Source organism: Pseudorasbora parva, chromosome 9 (assembly GCF_024679245.1).
Source record: "Pseudorasbora parva isolate DD20220531a chromosome 9, ASM2467924v1, whole genome shotgun sequence".
Classification (NCBI taxonomy): domain Eukaryota; kingdom Metazoa; phylum Chordata; class Actinopteri; order Cypriniformes; family Gobionidae; genus Pseudorasbora; species Pseudorasbora parva.
In genome coordinates, this window is record NC_090180.1 from 44,384,538 (window position 1) to 44,406,913 (window position 22,376).

Genomic DNA, 22,376 nt, shown 5'->3' on the forward strand with positions numbered 1-22,376 from the left:
CAATATGCAAATTAGCCTGCTTGTACATCGTTAAATTCAAAATGGGTGCAATAGGTGGCTCAGTGTGCGAAGCTGCATTGTACTACACTCACCTAAAGGATTATTAAGAACACCATACTAATAATGTTTGACCCTTTTTCGCCTTCAGAACTGCCTTAATTCTACGTGCCATTGATTCAACAAGGTGCTGAAAGCATTCTTTAAAAATGTTGGCTCATATTGATAGGAGAGCATCTTGCAGTTGATGGAGATTTGTGAGATGCACATCCAGGGCACGAAGCTCCCGTTCCACCACATCCCAAAGATGTTCTATTGGGTTGAGATCTGGAGACTGTGGGGGCCATTTTAGTTCAGTGAACTCATTGTCATGTTCAAGAAACCAATTTGAAATGAGCTTTGTGACATGGTGCATTATCCTACTGGAAGTAGCCATTAGAGGACGGGTACATGGTGGTCATAAAGGGATGGACATGGTCAGAAACAATGCTCAGGTAGGCCGTTGCATTCTAACGATGCCCAATTGATACTAAGGGGCCTAAAGTTTGCCAAGAAAACATCCCCCCACACCATTACACCACCACCACCAGCCTGCACAGAACCAAATTCCCAGCACTAATACTAATAAATCACCTCTTATAACCTCTCACCTGTTTCTGCTCTTCATCCTCTGATGACACTGTGTCTTCATCATCCTCCTCCTCAGGAAATTCCACATCCGATTCTCCTGGTGCGATGGGTACACAGATGGTGAGGTTGGGATTGGTCATGTAACTCTCCTGTGTTTCTGGAGTAATGTACTTCTCTCCGTACTGCCCTAAACTTCCCAAGCCGCCATTGCACTCAGCGTGGTTCTCTTTCAGGGGCGCCTGCACCTCCTTGGCCTTCTCTTTGTGCCGTGCCAGTTTCCCGTCACAGAGGTCTTTGATGGCATTCAGCAGCCAAGTGAAACCAAAGTGGATTCGAGCCATTGCTATCTGGAGGTTGTTCATTTCTCCATCTTCATCGGGTGCTGACAGATTATCAGAGCTGAAGGAGCTCAACAACAGGGCCAGAAACAGATTCAACACCTGGAGAGAAACCAAGAATGAAGATCTGTAAGCAAATTATATGATTTCTGGGATTGTTTTGGAATGGACATTAGCTCATTGCATGTCATAAATAGTGTTGAGTCCAGAATCTCATTTGGCTTTGAGTGTATAAGTATATTTTCTGATGTTACAGTTGTGCACGGTGGTACAGTACTAAAATGGCAAATCTTTGTATCTGACTAGGATATATCTAAATACCTTCAGTTACATTAACTGTTTCCGCAGCAGTCCTCATGTGGCAAGCCCTTGTTCTATTGCATGTCAACCGCTTACAAAAATGTCCCGCGTTCATAACAGGCTTTTTTCCTGCAGTCTGGTCTATTATAAGAGCCACTTTGCAGGCTGACATGGAAACCTGATTAGTTGCACTCTGACCTTTAATCACAGTAGACAGGAAAGATAATCCCAGACTGACTTGTGTCAAGAGAGGAGATGAACAGATCTGGTTTGGAACTTAAGTGGTTCTTAAAGGGGGGGTGAAATGCTGTTTCATGCATACTGAGCTTTTTACACTGTTAAAGACTTAGATTCCCATCCTAAACATAGACAAAATTTCAAAAACTAATGTTGGACGTTTGATGGAGTATTTCCGTGTTAAAAATACTCCTTCCGGTTTCTCACAAGTTTCGGAGAGTTTTTTTCGAGTATGGCTCGACTTGACGTTAATAGATCGGAAGGTCCTTGTATGGGCCGTACGGGCTCTTCTCCCGGTAGGGTGCGCACGCGCGCGTGACTAGAGCGAGAGAGCAAATGCACGCCTGTAAACACTCAGGTGCAGATCCAGTCGATCCAGGCGCCGCGCTCCACTTTATTCCTATGGGTGACGGCGAGTGACTTCAACGCTTCAGCACAGCATTCCGGGAAGGCAGCGCTGCATTTGAACCGATTTGAGCGCAGAAATGACGGGAAGCTTCACAAAACATCGCTTCAGTCACGTCGCAAAAGTGGATCTCCACCATTCACTGCTGTCAGGACTTCACCAAATCATACCAAAGAAGTGTGTTTTTGACGGAGCGGTCCCAGCGATAAAGGTTCGGTCCTGCTTTGGAAGCAGCCGGTGAGTAAAACTGCTTCAAATGTCTATGCTGTTGGCTCGTCGCGTGAGTAAACATCAGTAAATGACACGATTGTGTGCTTCGTCATTCAAATGCGCTAAGGGACTCTATTGTTGTTCTATGTACACTAGTCTGACCTGCAAAACCGTTTTGCTTGCTACTGCTAGGGTTTAATCGCATACAATAGTCCATAAACCGAATCATGTCCTCATAAACTGCACACAAATGTTGACAGGCCACTAAATACAGTACATACCACAGAGACGGACGTCCTGCTGTTGCCGTTTCTCCTGTTCAATTTATTTCAGCCTCCGAATTAGATTCTGGATCATTATCTGTATTAGCTGAGATCGATAGCAAGGGTTTCTCCACGCTTGAGGACGTCACCGCTTTGCGTGCTTGTCATTATTTAGCTCCGCCCACTCGATACGCCTCCAGGCGCTCGTTTTTTTCCGGAAAGACTCGGTACAGCCCATATTTCTTTTATAAATATAAAACTAAAGACTTTTCGGAGATATGAAGGATGCAATACTACTCTATAGGTACTCAAGATTGACATGAGATTGACTGAAACTGAGTGTTTCACCCCCCCTCTAACAGATTCAAGCTTGATAAAACTGGTCAATATAACCTAATGTTATTAAGAAACAGAAAAATTACATTTTTATTTTATGTTTCACAAAAATGTTTACAGTTAAATGAAAAAACTAAACATTTTCACAACTGAATAGTCTAGTGTAGTCTGTAAACATTTGTAAAAGTCCCCTCCCCATGCTCCCCTCCTGCATTAGTGAGCCTTGGCCGCCCATGACCCTGTGGCCGGTTCTTCACTGTTCCTTCCTTGGAGCACTTTTGATAGATACTGACCACTGCAGACCGGGAACAGCCCACAAGAGCTGCAGTTTTGGAGATGCTCTGACCCAGTCGTCTAGCCATCACAATTTGGCCCTTGTCAAAATCACTTAAATCCTTGCACTTGCCCATTTTTCCTGCTTCTAATAAGGAAAAGAAATTCACTTGTTGCCTAATATATCCCACCCACTAACAGGTGCTGTGATGAAGAGATAATCAGTGTTATTCACTTTACCTGTCAGTGGCCATAATGTTATGTCTGATCGGTGTATATATATTATGTAATAAAATACATCTAACCTGTTTAAAGTTAAATACTGATAAATTGAGAATTATATTCTATTTTAAGAAAAGTAACTATTAGATTGCAACGTATCAGAAATAAATGACAGTATTTTACACCTAACAAGGTTTAACAGTCAGTTTTATTATGGTTCCTCGCATGAGATCACAGCAATATTAAAGAAAGCACAATCATCCAACCAGTTCCTGATAGACAAAAATTAAGTAAGTCCAGCACTGCATATTTTCTTTGAGAAGCTGTTGCACTCGGATATACATTACGTCACAAATAACAAGTACATCTGAAAAAGTTCAGACCCAGTTCAGATGTAATGTTGTTCTTTGTAAAACAATGTTCGATGAAGTGTGGTCTGTGATTAAAATTAACCACCATTTCTGTAGAAATGACCATTTGACCATTTTGGACCTACAATATGTTATCTTAGAGACTTGGGACCCTTACCGAGAGATCATCCACACCACTTGAGACGTGCGGCACTTTTTTGTCCCTTTCTGTCAAGCATTTCAGAAAGAACAAAGTGCCCCAAAATGTTACATTGTGTACCCAGCTTGAACAAACAGCTGCTTTTAGACGTTCTTTTATAGAGGACACAAGTTGCCAATTCTGAGCTGGAAGTGTATACTTAAGTATGCTTAGGCACAAGCCTGTGTACCTATTCAATGTGTTTCCAAGCAACACACAACAGGAGACTTCTGGGGAAAATATTAAAGGGTAAACAGGAAAACATGACTTTGAGGGACAAAAAAGTACAGTACATTCAATAGGTTGTACTGTTGTTCAATAGGATTCCTTTGTTTACAGTCTGCCAAACATAGCTGGAGAACTATAAATATAATGTTGACATGTAAACCAGGATTCACACATTTTGACCAATGAATTGTCATGGTTATGATTTTTGGCTAACTATTTAAAAAAAAACACGTTTTAGATATTGAAAATAATTGCACTTGTCATGTCCTTTAAAACATCATCAGTGCAAGACAACATGTCTTTTTTTTAGGACTGTCGTCATGTCAAAACTAGAAAACTTTAGAAGGAAAGCTTAGTGTTGTCTTATTTTCTGGGAAAAGTCCCTCATTTCTTGGAGGTATTTTCTGGTCACGAATGGATCAAGAACATCTGCGAGAATTAAGTTTATTTCTCTAATGCCATCTTATGTATTCCCACAATAAGATTTTTCTTAGAGTATGGTGGTTTATCTTCAAAATATATATTTCAATGCAAAGAATAATGAACCAGACCTCCCAGTAACCAGTTCATAATTCGAGAATCAAAAAGAATACTGAGCTCTGCAAATGTGTGGTAAATTAGTGTTTTAAGATGCAAAACTTTGTTTTATGTGATCTGTTTCTTCTCAAGGTGTTTTTATTTTATTTTTATTTTTTTAGTTTACCAAGTCTAGTCAATAAACGATTGTGACGTCTAAATGTTTGAGTCAGTAATTCAGTAGGCTTTACAAACCCATCATGTCCCATCATCACATTATGTCAATAATAATCTGACCTCGATAGAGGAAATCCAGTGTTCAAAATACCAGCGCTTCTGTCTTTTACACTATATGGCAAAAAGTATTGGGACACCCCTCCAAATCCTTGAATTCAGGTGTTCAATCACTTCCTTGGCCACAGGTGTATAAATCAAGCACCAAGCACGCTTTTACAAACATTTGTGAAAGAATGGGTCGCCACCTGTGCAATGCAACAAAGTCCATTCGTGAAATTTACTCTCTACTAAATATTCTACGGTCAAATGTTAGTGGTTTTATAACAAAGTGGAAGCAATTGGGAACAACTGCAACTCAGCCATGAAGTGGTAGGCCAGCGCGGGGTCATGTGGCTTTCAGATCAGCTCAAGAACAGTGTGTAGAGAGCTTCATGGGATGGGTTTTCATTAGCTCTGCCGCTCCCACCACACACACAGTACCAAGTGCTGAAGGGGCACCAAAAGAAGACATCCCCCTCCTCTGTAATTCACCTTTCTGGAAAATTACGGAGAATTTTCTATCAAAATATAAATTTTATTAACAGGTATCCTATTACAGAATTGATTTTCGGTTCCCAAAAATCAATTCTGGAATAGGATACCTGTTAATAAAATTTATATTTTGATACTGAGTGTCTTTTGCACTTGAATGGACAAATACCCACTAAAAAATATATAAAAATATCCTCATGAACATGTCTTAAGGGATTGCAAAAGTTGACCAAAAAAAAAAAAACCGCATACCAGTTTATTGGATCCGTGCAGCTCTTAAAGTGACAGCAGCATAAAATTTCTGCTGCCATCTCTATAATAACGTTAATCAAACGCGTTATTCAGTCGCTGTTCTTGACTGAATAACTTTATATTTGTAATGTATATTTTATTCATAAAGTGCCATGTTATTTTATATTTTGATATCTGAAATCTTAAACACTGTTATTTCATTCATATCTTCATTCAATTGTATTCATTTTTGCAAATGCTAATTTGTTTATTTATTCATTTTAAATAATTGAGTATTTACTTGTCTTTAATAATGTTTGTTAGGCTAGTTGTTTTTGCTATGGTACTTTAAAACAGTTTTTTTTTTTTTTTACCTTACTGGAATCAAAATTAGAAATTGATAAGAATTAAGAATCTGAATTGGAATCGTTAAAATTCAAACAATAGCCAACCCTACCTTTTACATTCACAAACAGCTAAAAGATAATATCCAAAAAAAGCATTGATTGGGCACTAGATAATATTACTTATATTACTAGATAAGAAGAAGAATTTGCATGTATTAAGTACAGGGATAATCCCACTCTGATCAATCACATCTTCAATCAGTAATCCAGACTAACAAATTATTTGTATTACGTGTGGAGAAAAATACTGATGAGTGATGTTTTACTGCAGAATGTCATGATTGACCAATCAGAATCAAGTACTCCACAGCGTCTCATTATCATAACCTGAGCAGAACACCGCTCTCGTACTCACCACCAGGTTTCCTATGACCATGACCAGCATGAAGACCAGAATGCAAAGCGGCTGACCAGCCACCTCCATACAGTCCCACATGGTCTCGATCCATTCCCCGCACAAGACCCGGAAGACGATGAGGAACGAGTGGAAGAAGTCCTTCATGTGCCAGCGAGGAAGTGTGCAGTCATAGCTGATCTTACACACGCAGTCCTGATAGTTCTTTCCAAACAACTGCATGCCTACCACAGCGAAGATGAAGACGATGATGGCCAAGACCAGCGTCAGGTTCCCCAGGGCGCCCACGGAGTTACCAATGATCTTTATCAGCGTGTTGAGGGTGGGCCACGATTTTGCCAGTTTAAAAACTCTCAGCTGAGGAAAAAATACACAACATATATTATTCCCAACTAGAAATGTTACATTCCCAGAACGAATTCCCCTAATAATGTTCCTATAATGCTCCAAGATATATATATAACTTCACACATAATGTGGAGTTCTTTAAAGGCTTTGGGTTATTTGGCGGACCTTCCCAATTCAGGACGTTCTCGTGAACGTTTATTTTATTTGGAAATGTTATTTTCTCAGAACGTCCCCGCTGGTGTCAAGGATGTCACCTAGTAACGTTCCCAGAATGTTCTGAGACGGTCATGATGTGGAGTTATTTAAAGGGTTCGGGGACATTATTTAGCAGACCTTCACAGAACATTCAGATGTTTTTGGAACATTTAGGGGACCATATTTTATTAGTTGCAAACAATCAGATTTTGGAAGCCAATCAAAGACACATTTTCTGAAGTAAATTCACCTAACTGGTCATTTTATTTACGCTAAAGCATGACCTATATTCAGTTTGTAATGTGACTGATGTTGAACTAAAAGAAATTGTAGTCCACTTTTTGAGATGCCAACTCTAGCATATTTAATCTCACTAATGGATAAAGGATTACTGCTCTGCCAAATATGCACATGTGGGTGAAGCCATGAAAAAAGAAAGCTGAATTTTCAACATACACACAGCACTGCTTAGCATCAGTTGTTATTATCACAATATAAAGGGATGTTAAAAGCTCAGTGCAGCTTTAATCTGATAATGAATGAAGACGCTTGAGTTCAAGGGGGGCATACAAGTTCAGACGGACTCGGCGTGCTACCTTTGTCATGCGTACTGTGTTTTTAATCACATAAATACAGATGTATTGATATTTAAAACTGCTGCTTTCTGCACTAATGGATTCAGTGTGTGTCAAATGCAATCATGCCTCCTTATTACAGACTACAGATAGAAAAACTGATGGCAGTTTAAGAGCCAAAAATCAAGATCATTGAGGGTGAAATTAAGCATTTTTATGATGCATTTTTATTTTTAAAGCAGTGTATTGAATATTCATGATATTTGCACAATTTTTTTGGCAATATAAAAGTAAATACAGTGAGTATTTTCATGATTCTAATAATTGCATTTTAGTTCGCCGTTAAGTTTTCTAATGACAGTAAATTAGTTTCAGGATCTGTATGAGTCTTATGACAGAGATGTTTAACATTTTTGATTTAACCTTCAGCAGCAAAAAATGACGCATTAAGTGAATTCATTGAAGCAGCCTGATTTAGTTCATGCATAAGTTTGGTGATTTTCAACCAGCTTTGTATTGTTACAATATCTTTTGGGGTCACTTCAACCGCGGACATGAAAAACAGCCCACAGCAAGTGTTAAAGTAGCCCAATTCTGCAGGAAAACTTGGCAACACTGCAGCTGGTGGACTTTTGACAGCTCCAGGGCTTTTGTTAAAACTACAAACCAAACTTCAAAAAGGGGCGGCGCCAAAATCAAAAGTGCATTTCTTTTTGTGTCTCTAATCTACAGAATAGTTAGACAACTTATATTAAAAGCCCTGCAGTGAATTCACCCTTTAACTGAATCAAAACTGATTCAATGATTCACTCAAAAACATTCACAGGTCTCCTTTGCTATGATTCTCATAATGCCCATCTCCACTATTGTCTAATCTAGAGAATTGAATATGTCTGTTTCCAAGCAGAGTCGAAACTCGAAACTTACCAGTCTGAATGAGCGGAGGACAGACAGACCCTCCACATTGGAAAGGCCCAACTCCATCAGACTCAAACAAACGATAATTCCATCAAAGATGTTCCAGCCTTGCTGAAAGTAATAGTATGGATCCAGAACAAAGATCTTCAGCATCATCTCCGCTGTGAAGATTCCAGTGAACACCTGGTAAGCAAGAACAACATTGAAATTAAATATATACACTACAGATCAAACGCTTGAAATAATATTTTATATTATATTTTAATAATGGCTTTCCTGTAGCTCAACCAGTAGAGTGTGGCGCTAGCAACACCAAGGTCATGGGTTCGATTCCCAGGGAAAGCAAGAACTGACAATAATGTAAAAAATGTACCTTAAATGCAATGTAAGTCGCTTTGGATAAATGTATTATATATATATATATATATATATATATATATATATATATATATATATATATATATATATATATATATATATATATATATATATATATACCAAATATATATGCTCTCCAAAGCTGCATTTATTTTTTACCAAAAATAGTCAAAGCAGTACTATTGTGAAATGTTATAAATGAATATAAATGCTGTTCTTTTGAACTTTCTATCAATGAATCCAGAAAAAAGGGATCACATTTTCCACAAAAGTATTAAGCATAACAACAGTTTTCAACATTATTTCAATCTACCCTTTTTATGTGCATTTTGGGATATCGCATAAAAAACAACACTGGATGGAAACACCAAGATGTGCATAAATTCTAGAAATGCACATACAAAACTGCACTCAGTTGAGGCAGAAACATTTTTTATCCAACAAGAAGATGGATGGAAGATACAATGGAAACACATTTACTGAACGAATCCATTGATGCGCTACAAATATCTCACATGACTTGGCCTAAACAGTTGAAGTGACAAACCAGCGGATCAATTTCATTGCACAATATCTCATTTAACAATTATCATCGCACACCTGCAGGTAATAGATAGGTGCTCAGAAAAAAGTAAAAAACCTGGGAAAAAAAGGAAGTCCTACACACTATAAATACTTTATAAACGATAATAATATAATATAAATATTTTTATTTGGCCTCATGACCTTCATCAGGCATATACCTCAGCATTCTAAGGGATTTTTTTATATTGTTTGCAAGTATTGATATTGTGCAGGACTTCTTTTGTTCTTCATTGCACAACATTTCAATGATGTTTTGGTCATTCTGAAACTCGTGAGCCAAAGTCTGTCATTAGAATGATTTGGTTTAATTCCCTCAGAAGCGTCTCACATGATTGAACACCGTCATCCAAACACAAGATGATATAACTGTGTTTATTATGTTTCATCTGCACGTCATTTATGATATAGAAAGAGCCATATTAGTTTCCCCGATTGCAGCAACTTCCATTTATATTATATATGTTGTGACCATTTTGCTCTCTTGAACACATGGGATGGAAATGCTGCTTTATCCGCAAATGTTTTATTTTAATATTTTTATTATGATGTTCCAATTTTGCAAAGTTGAGTGATAGTTTAAAGGTCCTGTATGTAAGGTAAGGTGCAGGATTTTAAGTACTTAGGGTCAACAGTCCAGAGCAAATGGGGAGTGTGGAAAAGAGGTGAAGAATCGTGTGCAGGCAGGTTGGAATGGGTGGAGAAAAGTGTCAGGTCTGTTGTGTGATAAAAGAGTACCAGCAAGAATGAAAGGAAAGGTGTACAGACAGAAGTGAGACCAGCGATGTTGTGTGGTTTGAGGAAAAGACAGGAGGAAGAGCTAGAGGTAGCAGAGCTGAAGTTCTCTTTGGGAGTGACGAGGATGGATAGGATCAGGAATGAGTACATTAGAGGGACAGCACATGTGAGATGTTTTGGAGAAAGAGTTAGAGGCCAGGTTGAGATAGTTTGGACATGTTCAGAGGAGGGAGAGTGAATATATCGGTAAAAGGATGCTGAGGTTAGAGCTGCCAGACAGGAGGTCAAGAGGAAGACCAAAGAGGAGGTTTATGGATGTAGTGAAGGAGGACATGAAGGTAGTCGGTCTGAGAGAAGAGGATACAGAGGATAGGACTAGATGGAAGCAGATGATTCGCTGTGGAGACCCCTGAAGGGAACAGCCGAAAGAAGAAGAAGGAGAAGTATGTAAGAATGACAGCTAGTGGTTGAAATGGATACTGCAGTCCAAATTCAAAATATTTTTTGCCCCGCTTCTCCTCAGATTCGACGCTCATACGGGTTGCCAGTTTGAGGACAAGAAACAGGAACGAGTGCAATTGACAATGGAAGGTGAGGAGACTTACATACTGAACTGTTAGTTGTTAAGTTGATTTATTGATTCATGATGAGTTGATATCACGTTTTAATGTTTCTTAGGATTTTTTAGGTCGATAGAATCTGCAATCTATGATCCAGCTTGTATGCTGGCTCCCATTGCTGCAATTCACTGCATGTTTTCTGCCAGCTGGCAACCAGAGGTGTTGAAAAATACTATTGGGTAAATTGGCAATGTGCGGTATCACACAGATCAAAACAAAAAACATTCTGACTCAGAAACGAACATTTCAAAGTATTTTTTTTTTAGAGAAAGAAGTATGTGAACGCAGCATGTTTCCTAAATATCTCAAAACATATTGAAGTATTTTTAACCTTCGGTACAATCGAAAACTTACATACATCACCTTTCATTCTACAGATAAAGAAGAAGCAAAGAAACAGAGCTGGTTGAGATGTTCAAACAAACCACGTTTTTAAGAGTGCTTTTACTGTAATTGTTCTCACCAGGTTTCCAACACTCAGCATGCTGTTGAATTCATCTGTCATGGGATAGTGCTCCAGTGCCATGAACAAAGTGTTGAGAACAATGCAAATGGTAATTGCAAGGTCCAGGAAGGGGTCCATAACCATGACTTTAAGCGCTTCCTTCACTCTCAGCCAGGCTGGAGAACATGTCCAGATCAGGTACTTCTTCGCAAATGCATACCAGCATGGAGGACATTTCTGATGGGCCTCTTCAAGCTCTAAGCAGAGATGAAAAACAATAAAAAAGTAACATTAAGGACATTTGGCTGATGATTGATATTTTAGGCATTTAAGTTGAAATCATAATCTTTTCATCATCTTTTAATAGATAAAATGTTTCTCCCTGACAGCAGCAGGGCAATCAAAGATGTCTCATGAGAAAAAGAGTTTCAGAAGAGAGTTCAACGGTCTCAAATTGCGCTCAGATTTGTCAAGGTACCAAAGTCTGCAATCAAAAGTTAGAGATCTCAAACATTTCTATTCTATGTCTACTGAGCTGAGCTGATATCCACATTGAAACTCTTACAGCATGTCAACAAATCTCTCATTTGTGTCTGTTTTTATTTTTCTTGAATAATTTTAGTCCGTCACACCGTCCATGGCGTCACTGAAGAAGCTGACAGAGCTCAGTCCTCTCTTCCTGTGAGGGGGCGGGACTTCCTCCTGCATGTCGACAGTCATCTTGGCAGCTGCAGTGGTCTCTTCATTCTGATACATTAGCTCCTGTCAATCAAAATCAACATAAAAACATCAAATTGAGTGAACCTCATTGTCTGCTGCCTACATAGGTAGATACATAGATTGTTATTCTGTTAAAAAATGTAAACTATATTATCACCCGGCAATATATTAAAAGGTGGATATATTGTGTATATTACTTTACCTGGATACATACACTACACTCGTGAAAAGCAGATTATACTATAAAGCAAATCTCATAACTTGTATTGTTAAATGTAAACTGTATTATCGAACAGCTCTATATTTAAAGTTGGATATATATTTTATCCAACTTTACCTGTTTATTTCAGACAGGCCCATCTCTCACCAACAACAATGCCACGCTCAAAATGGCTTAAATCACCTTTCTTTCCCATTCTGACATTCAGTTTAGAGTTCAGGAGATTGTCTTGACCAGGACAACACCCCTAAATGCATTGAAGCAACTGCCATTGGTTGATTAGATAATTGCATTAATGAGAAATTGAACAGATGTTCCTAATAATCCTTTGGGTGAGTGTATACTATAAAGCAAATCTCAACTGCTTGATTGATTTTATCATTGCAAAATGTAGATATTAGAAATAGGGCTTATTCAACTTCTTTCCTACATTTAGATATGTGGGCAAATGCATTTTTGTCTCAGTGGATGCATTGTTTTAGTTTGGCAGGGTCGCCGCTAGCTTAGCTTAGCATAATGAATGGAATCCTGTGTTGCCAGCTAGCATGTCCAGAGTAAAAGTGATCCAAAAAAAAACAAAAAAACACCCACTTAATTACTTCTTATGGCCTTCGTATTCACACCGAGTACAAATAGCGATGCAGATTAAGACTAGGCGATTTCCTGGGCAGATATTGACTTGGGACTATGTTATGGGGAAGCACAGGCGAAGCACTGCTACTTGGTCGGAGAGATATCACACAACACATTGCAATCGCTCAACAGCTGGAGGACGTGAGGAAGATTTGAAGAGCGCGCCCGCGCTTGTGTGTGCGGTTCGAGCTTATATCCACCGATCGGACGGGCCAAGTAATAAAAAAATCAATCAATCGTGGGTGGATGAGAGATAAATCGTTGTGTTTGTTTGATAAATAAGTTTTGAGAGCCCTGTCAGAGAATTATTCCGGTTTCTACTTTCAAAACAATCCCTCCCGTGAACTCAGAGTTTAAGCTTATTAAATATTCAATAATCTTCTCCAATCCTACCCGTGGGCGTTTACTTTCAAGTCTCCAGTGGTTCCCGCCCATCAAAACCCAGCGTTCAGGAGAGAGCCTCAAAACCAGTGTAGAAAATAGCCTATTACTTATTAGTTATGATGTTTTTGAATGTAAAAACCATGCGAAACGTTATAAGTTGACCTTCAGACAACAATATAAAAAAATAAAAAAGCCAGTTCATGACACTTTTAAGATGTTAAAGCTGTTTTGAATCAATGCATTTTGTAAAAGCGCTATACATATCCCGGCATTCCACACAAGCTGCCAAGAATACATATTGCACCGTTTTATTTTATACTTTCCTCTCACTTTGTCTATCTGTTTTACTGTGCTTATTATTTCACAGAAAGTTTTGCAATGCATTCCTTATTAACTTTTGGAACTCTGCTCTTTTCCAAAAATTTAAGTTAATAGATTTCTCTGGACATTCTTCTTGATGACTACCTTTGTGTTTTTTGGAGGACAAACATACAGGTTTTTAATTGATGTAAAACTGGTGTGATGCAGATAAGACCATACCGTGCCCTCCTTGACCCTCTCCATACTGAACGCTGGAAAAGAGGTTGGGGTGTGCAGGCCAATGCTGGTGATGCCGTTCTGGTCCAAAGAAACGTTCAGCCTGCCGTTCAGAGTGAGGGTGGGTGTGAACACCTGTGAGGAGTGACTCCTGATGCTGCCCGTACGCCGCTTGTGCCACGGCGTCGCCATGGAGCCCGCTCGACTCCGCCCATCATCATGGATGCTGTGTTCGTCGTCACCAAAGTCGGCCTCTGAACTGTTGCGCGGCCGGAAGGTAAAGATACTGATTTGGCTTCCACGACGAGTGCTCAGAGGATGGGAGGAGAGAGTGGCGAGGAGAGGGTGAGCTGGCTGGAGGATAGGAGTCAGAAGGCAGATGATAAAACAAATAATCATATAGACAGAAGACATTTTTAACTAAGTTCGCTATTTTTGTCTAAACTTTTTAATCATTTGGAAATATTTTTTTTTTGAATAATTAAGATTATTTTGAAAGAAGTCTCTTCTGCTCACCTATTCTGCTAATTTATTTGCTCAAAAATACAGTAAAAACTGTAATATTTTGAAGTATTATTTCAAATTAAAATAACTTTTCTATCTGAATATATATTTTTTTAAATGCAATTTATTACAGCGATCAAAACTGAATTTTCAGCATCATTACTCCAGTCTTCAGTCACATGATGCTTTCAATATGATGATTTGCTATTAATTTACATTAGTAATCAATTAATAATGATTGTTATTATTATTATCAATGTTGCTGCTTAATTTTTTTCAAGATTATCTGATGAATAGAAATATAAAAAGAGCAGCATTTATTTGAAAGAAAAAAAAAATAGTTTGTAACATTATAAATGTCTTTACTGTCACTTGAATCAATTTAATGCATATCCTTGCTGAATAAAAATATGAATTTCTTGCTTCTTGCAAAACTTCAAAAATATAAAGTTTTGACTACAGGTTTGGAATAATTCATATTTTTTAATGTTTTTGAAAGAGTCTTACCAAGGCTACATTTATATGATCAAAAATACAGAAGAATAAGGCATAATTTTGTGAAATATTAAAGATTTGCATTTCAAATCATTTCAGAGCTGCTCTTTAAACTTTATATTTAATCAATCCTGAAAAAAAGTATAATAGTTTCAACGACAATTTACAGCAGAAACGGTTTTCAGCGCTGATAATAATAATAATTGTTTCTTGAGCAGCAAATCATCATATTAGAATGATTTCTGAAGAATCATGTGACTCTAAAGCTTTGCACAACAGGAATAAATTATACTTTAATACATTTTCAAATAGAAAACCGTTTTTTAATTCATTCAAATAATTTTTCACAGTTTTCCTGTTTTTACTGTATTTTTGATTTTATTTTAAAATGCAGCCTTGGTGGGTATCAAGAGACTTCTTTAAAGAAATCTGAATTTATATCAAACTTTTGACTGCCAGTGTATTTTTCTTACACCTTTCTTCATAGTTAATGCATTTGTTGACATGAACTGCGATTAATAAATGCTGTTTTTTAAGTGTTCCTTTAGGCCAGATATATATAAAACCGTTCTGAAATAGTTTGGAAACACTTACTTTCTCATCAAAAGGGTCAACTTTGAGAAAAGCGTTGTCCTCCATCTCCTCTGACAGCATTCTGTGGGATCTCGCTCTACTTTGGCCTTTCACGGAGCCTTTCCGAGAGAAGGCTGACGGAGATAAATCCGCTGCCAGGGCCATCTCAGCATCTTTTCTACGCTGTTTTGCTAATGCCTAACACAAATGCAAACATTTATTGTTATTATAAGCAAAGTCTAACGATTATATTGAATTTAAAGTTTTACATGAGAGTGACAATTGTCTAGTACTTTTCTGGTCCTTATTATGATCAAGAAACTTACCAACATTTAATATGGCCAACCCCAGTTTAAATGAAACTAATCTAACCAGTTTGGCTTCACATGAAGTTAAGTTCCAGGTTTATTTCCGACTGCTAATGTATAAGAATAGTTGTCGAATTACACTCTGTTCCTTGCGTAGCTGTTCCATCGCCAGCTGAAACTCTCTTTCTTTTGCCCAGGCTTCTGCAATGGTCGCCTGGTTTTGCTCCTCATACGCCATGGCCACGACAGCCAGGATCAAGTTCACTAGGTAAAACGAACCCAGAAATATCACCAGCACAAAGAAAACCATGTAGGTCTTCCCTGCTGACCGCAACGTCTGCCATGGAGAGGAAGATTTCAGAGGTTTGGAATAATAATTAGTCTCTATGATAAAAGGTTCATATTTCTTCGATTTCAGGACTTGTACCTGATGGTAGAGGTTTTCCCAGTAGTCTTGTGTCATTAGTCTGAAGAGAGCCAGAAAGGCCCAGCCAAAGGTGTCAAAACTTGTGTAGCCATAGTTTGGGTTCCGACCTGTTTTTAGACAGTCAAACCCATCAGGGCACTTCCTGTGTACGAAACAGACATAAAGATATTTAACAGCGGGAATGATAATGCGAGACATAAGAGCATATAGCCTACCGTTTTTTGAAGAAAAGGTTCTAAATGGAACCTTAAAGGGTTCTGTCAGGCGCTTAGAACATATTTTCACACACACAAAAAGTATTAGGCAATCATTTAAGACAATTTCTCCTTATATGGAACATTTTTGGCATACTTTTTGGCATACAGTGCCCTTTAAAGTCCCCATGAAATCAAGTTTTTTTGGCTTTAGTACACTTTAAAAAAATATTTTTATAATAAGTTACCTGGTTGTCTTAAAATTTTGAGTTCATTGAAATAAAAAATTGAGTTAAAGGGTTACTTCAGCGATTAGCATATGGCTTTATATCAGTAGAAACCCTGGAGTATATTCAAATGATTGTGCTTTCCCCCCTCATATCCCCCTGAGACAAGAGATTTATGCATTTTATTTCTGGAAAAATTCCTCCTATGATGCAAATAGACGATATTTGCATCATAGGAGGAATGTTTGCCCAAAGGCTAAAGACTACAGCCAGCAGAGGGAGCCATTTCCGCATGTTTTGAATCTGCGCATGGGGGATGGGCGGTCACACTCACCTTGCAGGGAGAGCTCAGCTGGCAGCTACAGGCACTCATTTAAACGGAGCTATGGTGAGCAATGTAAGTCTTTTAACTTCTCAAATTAATTTCTATGAAAGTTAAGCTTGCAAAGGCATAAACTGAAATGCGCCAGACTGAACTCGCGTTGTGAATGAATGCCGCGAGTGTAGTCGCGATTACCTCAGCTCTCATCACTCCTGCAGTTAGTGCTGAGTGCTGTGATCGCGCGGTGACTCACTCATTATATTAAACCATAGACCGTAAAAAAATATGGACGACTCAACATCATCCGTTTCCGCTTGGCAGATTTGAAGCTTTTAGGCGGCCTGCACGGCGCTGACATCTTGGGACCGAGTCTGCGCAGTAGCGATTTCGGGACCGGAGTTGTGCAGTAGAGCGCAGGAAGTAGAGCAGGAAGTACAGCTGCGATATCAAAAGCCCGCCCACACTCTCGCAGATGCAGAACAATTAATTATGTTGGTGTGAAATAAACAGTTATGGAAATGTAGAAATTAAAACTAAAGCTCCAATCTGCTCCCAAAAATTTCGAAAAAAGTCCGTTAGTGCCTCAGTGACAACTTCACTCAGAGAAGCCGTAAGTCTCACCTGTCAATCATGACGTCACACCCCCCGTTTTTATAGCATCAGATAACTAACTCAGACTAAACTTATTTTAAAAACGAACACTTGAAATGAAATCATCGTGATGATAACTGCCTTCAGTGACATAAACTAACTTTGGGGAAAAAATATTTGAAGTGTAATTTTATTATTTAGTTTGCCTCGCGTCCATTAGAAAACACAGAGGGGCGGCTATACTGGGACCGGTCACCGGGGGGCGATCGAGGCGCGAAAGCTTCAGTAAATGAGAGGGAGACTGCAGGCTTGTATTAAATAGACACGTTCAGTTTTTAATTGTAGTGTCTTCTCTAACTCCGTCACAGTGATCAAGTTGGTGGCTTTGGGAATGGCCTCACAGGGCAGCGAAGCATTCTGGGAATTGTAGTCTTTCATCCCCATGGGACAAAAATACATTTTCTGTCTTTTCTCAGTCTAGGAGGCACCAAATTCAAAAATAATTTCACTTTTCTACTGCATTGATGACCCAGTTTAAATACAGATTCATCTTCCCAGCGCTGAAGTACCCCTTTAATACAATGAACATTTTTGAGAAGCGACAACCTTTATCCAATTATTATTAAAATATATTGTATGCATATTGGGTAATTGTGTGTTTTCTGATGACGCAGTGAAACATGCCAAAGTGTGCTACTTTCATGATTTATCGCATTTTTTATGTGGTTCAGATACAATAATATTTTAAGTTTCTATTTATTAAACCAATTTCATTCATTATATCAACTTACCTTTTTAAGTTAAACCAACAATATCTTTTTAGTGGGCTCCAAAAAAATGACACAATTTACATTTAGAAGATATAAGCATTCAAAACTTTCAGGTCTCTATTTTAACGATCTGAGCGCATGGTCTGAAGCACAGGTGCACTTATGTCGGACCGAATCGACTTTTGCTAGTTTAACGATGGAAAACAGGGTTGGTGCGCCAGGCGCATGTCTAAAAGGGTTGTGCCTATCTCTTAATTACTCATCATGGGTGTGTTTTGGGTATAATGTGCAATAAACTAATCAGAGTCTCATCTCCCATTACCTTTAAAAGTCAATTGTGTTCGCACCTGAACACTTCTCCAGAGAGGAATCCTTTTATTTTTAAGATTTGCAAATGTTTGTGTGCTGCTGCGCGTCCCTGTGTGTGTAATAAGCTGTGCGTGCAGGCGTTCTGAACCCGTCTATACTTAACACACAATATACTGTGCTATCGACTTTAGAGCAGGTTTTTGTTGGTCAATGGCACAGTCGTTTTCAGTTCCTCAAAATAGCAACATGCCAACAATGCATAATTAAACATATAGGGCCGTACAACAAATACTACCATGATGTATAAATAAAAGTACAATTTAAGTACGGTTCAAAAGTATGGGGTCAGTAAGATTTTTATGTTTTTGAAAGACGTCTCTTCTTCTCACCAAAGCTGCAATTATAACAGCAATATTGTAAAATAGTATTACAATTTAAAACATCTGTTTTCTATTTGAGTATATTTTAAAACAGAATTAGTTCCTGTGATCAAATCTGTATTTTCAGCATCATTACTCCAGTCTCCAGTGTTACATGATCCTTCAGAAATCATTCTAATATGATGATTTAATTAATATAGTGATCATTTTCAAGGTGCTTATGAATAGAAAATTCTAAAGAACAGCATATATTAGAAATATAAATTTCTTTACCTTCATTTGTGATCAACTTAATGGGCCCTATTTTAACGATCTGAAACGCAAGTGTCAAAGCGCAAGTAACTTTGTGGGCGGGTCTCGGCGCTGTTGCTATTTTCCCAGCGGGATAAATGGCTCGGAAATATATTAACATATATGGGAATTAATATTTATATCCTTCAATATATTGCAATATATTGAAAGCGGCAATCATTTGTATATTTTGCAATATATTACATGAATATATAATATATTTTATAATACCATCAATATATTATTCCATATATTTACAATATATTAAAATATATTTCAACTAATATATTGGTAAATATATTTTCCTTTCGTAAGGGAGTGAAAGACAGAGAAGTTGTGTTGTATGGGGATGGGAGAAACCCACCCAAAATAGCGTCGGTTAAACAGTTTTTTATTTTTTCAGTCGATTTTTTTTCCTGGTTCTTGACGGAAAAACCAATTTGTCAGATGTCCTTATATACATATATGTCTTGCCACTATTGGGCAAACAGGTCTGATCCTTAATTACTACAATAAGCCTGAATAATTTGTAAGCTAGATTTACGCCTATTTTTTCACATCTTCGTGGCACACCACAATGTGTTAATATTTATTTTTTTGTGTAACAATTTATGATTTGCAAAAATAACTGTATGCAAAGTGTATGCGCGTTGTGCACGCTATACATTATGGTCAAGCATGCGCCCTTAAAATAGCATAATGAACAACGCGCAACGCGCCACTGACTTTAGACCAGGTTTTTTCTGGTCAGTGGCGCAACTGTTTAATGGAACAGCAAAATAGCACCAGGGATTGTTTGCGCCGGAACACGCCTCCTTTTTTGCGCTGAACCGCCCAGGGAGCGCAAGTTCATTCACTAGTTTAGGGACGTGCTTCTGTGGAGGGAAAAGCGCGCTTTGCGCGGGTGCAAAATAGGGCCCAATGTGTGTTTGATGAATAAAAGTACGAGTTTCTTAAAAAAAACAGAGATCCCAAACTCTTGAATGTTATTGTTTTTTAAAGTGTATTCAAATAGAGAGAAAACCATCTCGGTTAAGCACAAGAGTCACATGCAAAAAAAAAAAAAAAAAAAAAGATTATAAGTAAACAGATGGGTATCGAGTTGCAGTTAAATTTTTTTCCTCCTGACCTCAGCCTATCCTCTCTTTCTCTCCGTTACCATGGTGACATTAAGTTTGAGTGACAGGCCAAGCAGAGGACAGACGCATGTCAATCTGACAGAGGGATCATTTAGTAATGGAACTGCCAACAGCTGGACAGCAGAGCCGCAAAACGAGGCCATCTGTAAACCTCTCGCCCAAAGGCAGAAAGAGAGAGAGAGAGAGAGATCGCACAATCATGATCTCTCTGACAATGTGTTCAAACACACACAGGTTTATATAATACAATACATGCTCAGTGACTGTAGCGATACAACCGGTGTCAATAACAAGATAAGAGATCTCCCAGTACTGGGCTTGCTAAGCAGAAAGTTATCTCATGATTATCCTAAAATTCTAGGAGAATAAAAAGAGGCAATAATGAGAGAATATGTGCATGCCTTTATGCACTACCATTCAAAAGTTTAGTAATATTGTAAAATAGTATTACAATTTAAAATAACTTTGATGAATAGAAAGTTCAAAAGAACATTATTTAGTTGAAATGGAAATCATTTATAACATTATAAATGTCTTTTCTGGCTTTTTTGATTAATTTAATGCATCCTTACTGAAAAAAATTAATTTCTTTACAAAAAACACCACCCCAAACTTTTAAATGGTAGTATAGCTATAATTTTATATCTCTATACTTAATTTTATTAGCCTAGAAATCTAGATGCACCCTAGCGGCAGTAAATATAATCTAGCAACTCTCAATACCCTTCTGAGCTGTAAAAACCAAACTCTGGTCAGGCCAATCACATCGTGTATAGAGTCGGTGGGCGGGGCTTAACATAATGACGGCCGAGTTGCGCTTGCGTGCTTCTAGTAAACACAGAAGCTGGCGAACGGCGGTCTTTCGAATCAGCTTTGACCGCGACTCTGGAAGACTTGGAGTTAAGCTTTTCTCTGAGAAAAGAACAAAGAACGGCACTGAAGTCATTCTTAAAAAGGGAAGATGTGTTTGGAGTTTTGCTGACCGGATACGGCGAAAGTTTAATCTATCAACAAACTCCGCTTCATCTTCGTTGCTCTGGTTGGTTGTAGCGCTATCCAATTGCGTGCTGAGTGAGTTTGAAAGACAACCGTTTATCCGCCCCTCGGATTGAGCTGTCAATGGTGAGTTTCCAGACCAAACATCTTGATGTGGGTCTGGCTTGTCAGGCTATAATTTTATATCTGTGCAACCACTGTCTTATCTTCTTTTATTTCTTCTAATGAGCTTTATAAAAAAAAAGCAATAAGCTTTTCCTGTGAGACTTTGCAGACTTGAGCAAAATTATAAGAGAAACAACTGAGAGATTATTTTTTGGTTTTCCTTTCCTTTAGGTCTGGACCAGTTTGCTGTCAATTCACAGATTCATTGTGTGTAGTAATCTGGATTTAGGTTGCCATGAGGACAGAGGTACTCGGGTCTCTATAGTAACAGTGATTGAAATGATGGTTCTGCCCACTCACATGTAAGTGCTGACCTTTTATATCAGCTGCTTAAGAATTTGGCAAGTATCCAAGCATTTGACAGAAGGCTAATCATACATATATTTGTTTTTGCTAAACATAAACTGTGGCGCCAATTGTGCTCTAGACACAGGTGTGATATTATTATATATTTTATATAAGTGGGCAGGCTTATTATTTTCACTTGGCAGCAATCTCATAAACTGTGTCTCAATGCAGAACGCTGCATCCTCCGGAGGTCGCATTCGAAGGCTGCATGTGTCATAAGGCTGTGTCATTAAAATAAATGAGTAGGACACTGGAAATGCAACCTTCGAATGCGCCCTTCTTCTTCTTTTACAGGAATTTGGATTGTGCATGAGGTGTATCCTTTACTGCTGCAGATAACCCACAATTCTTTGCGTCGCCATGAACAACCATCACATTTTTTTGTTAATATTATTTGAAAAAATGGCACCACCGCCAGATATACATACTTAGATGTGGTGTTTGACTATAAATAGTTTCAAGCTTGTTTTTTGTTTTTTAAGCTGTATTACCTCAAACAGATAGTTGTGGTAAACAGGATTACAGGTGTTTAGTGCTTTTTAAACATTAAGAACAGGACATTGCTGGCAAGGCAAGAAACATTTCAGTCATTTTCAAGTTATAAATAATTTTCATTCATATAACTGGCGTGAGAGCGCAACAAGGCTGAACATGTTGGCATAGCAACGTGATACTTCCTGTCATATGAAGGACGTCTCGTTTAATTCTGAATGAGGACACTCTGTATACTGCATCCTTCACAGTATGTGTCCTCTGGAGGACGCAGCCTTCGTAATGA

General features: G+C 38.2%; 1 protein-coding gene across 1 annotated transcript in view; it reads right to left on the minus strand.

The window, feature by feature from the left end:
• The window catches only part of scn12aa (sodium channel, voltage gated, type XII, alpha a), a 76,659-nt gene that overhangs the window by 17,424 nt on the left and 36,859 nt on the right, over positions 1-22,376 (minus strand). The window contains exons 9-17 of the mRNA XM_067452782.1: positions 15,867-16,008; positions 15,579-15,776; positions 15,153-15,329; positions 13,563-13,913; positions 11,698-11,827; positions 11,084-11,322; positions 8,312-8,485; positions 6,267-6,623; positions 648-1,067 (exon numbers count right to left, since the gene is read on the minus strand). Coding sequence (XP_067308883.1) covers positions 648-1,067; positions 6,267-6,623; positions 8,312-8,485; positions 11,084-11,322; positions 11,698-11,827; positions 13,563-13,913; positions 15,153-15,329; positions 15,579-15,776; positions 15,867-16,008 — 2,188 coding nt within the window. The remainder of the gene's footprint in view (positions 1-647; positions 1,068-6,266; positions 6,624-8,311; positions 8,486-11,083; positions 11,323-11,697; positions 11,828-13,562; positions 13,914-15,152; positions 15,330-15,578; positions 15,777-15,866; positions 16,009-22,376) is intronic.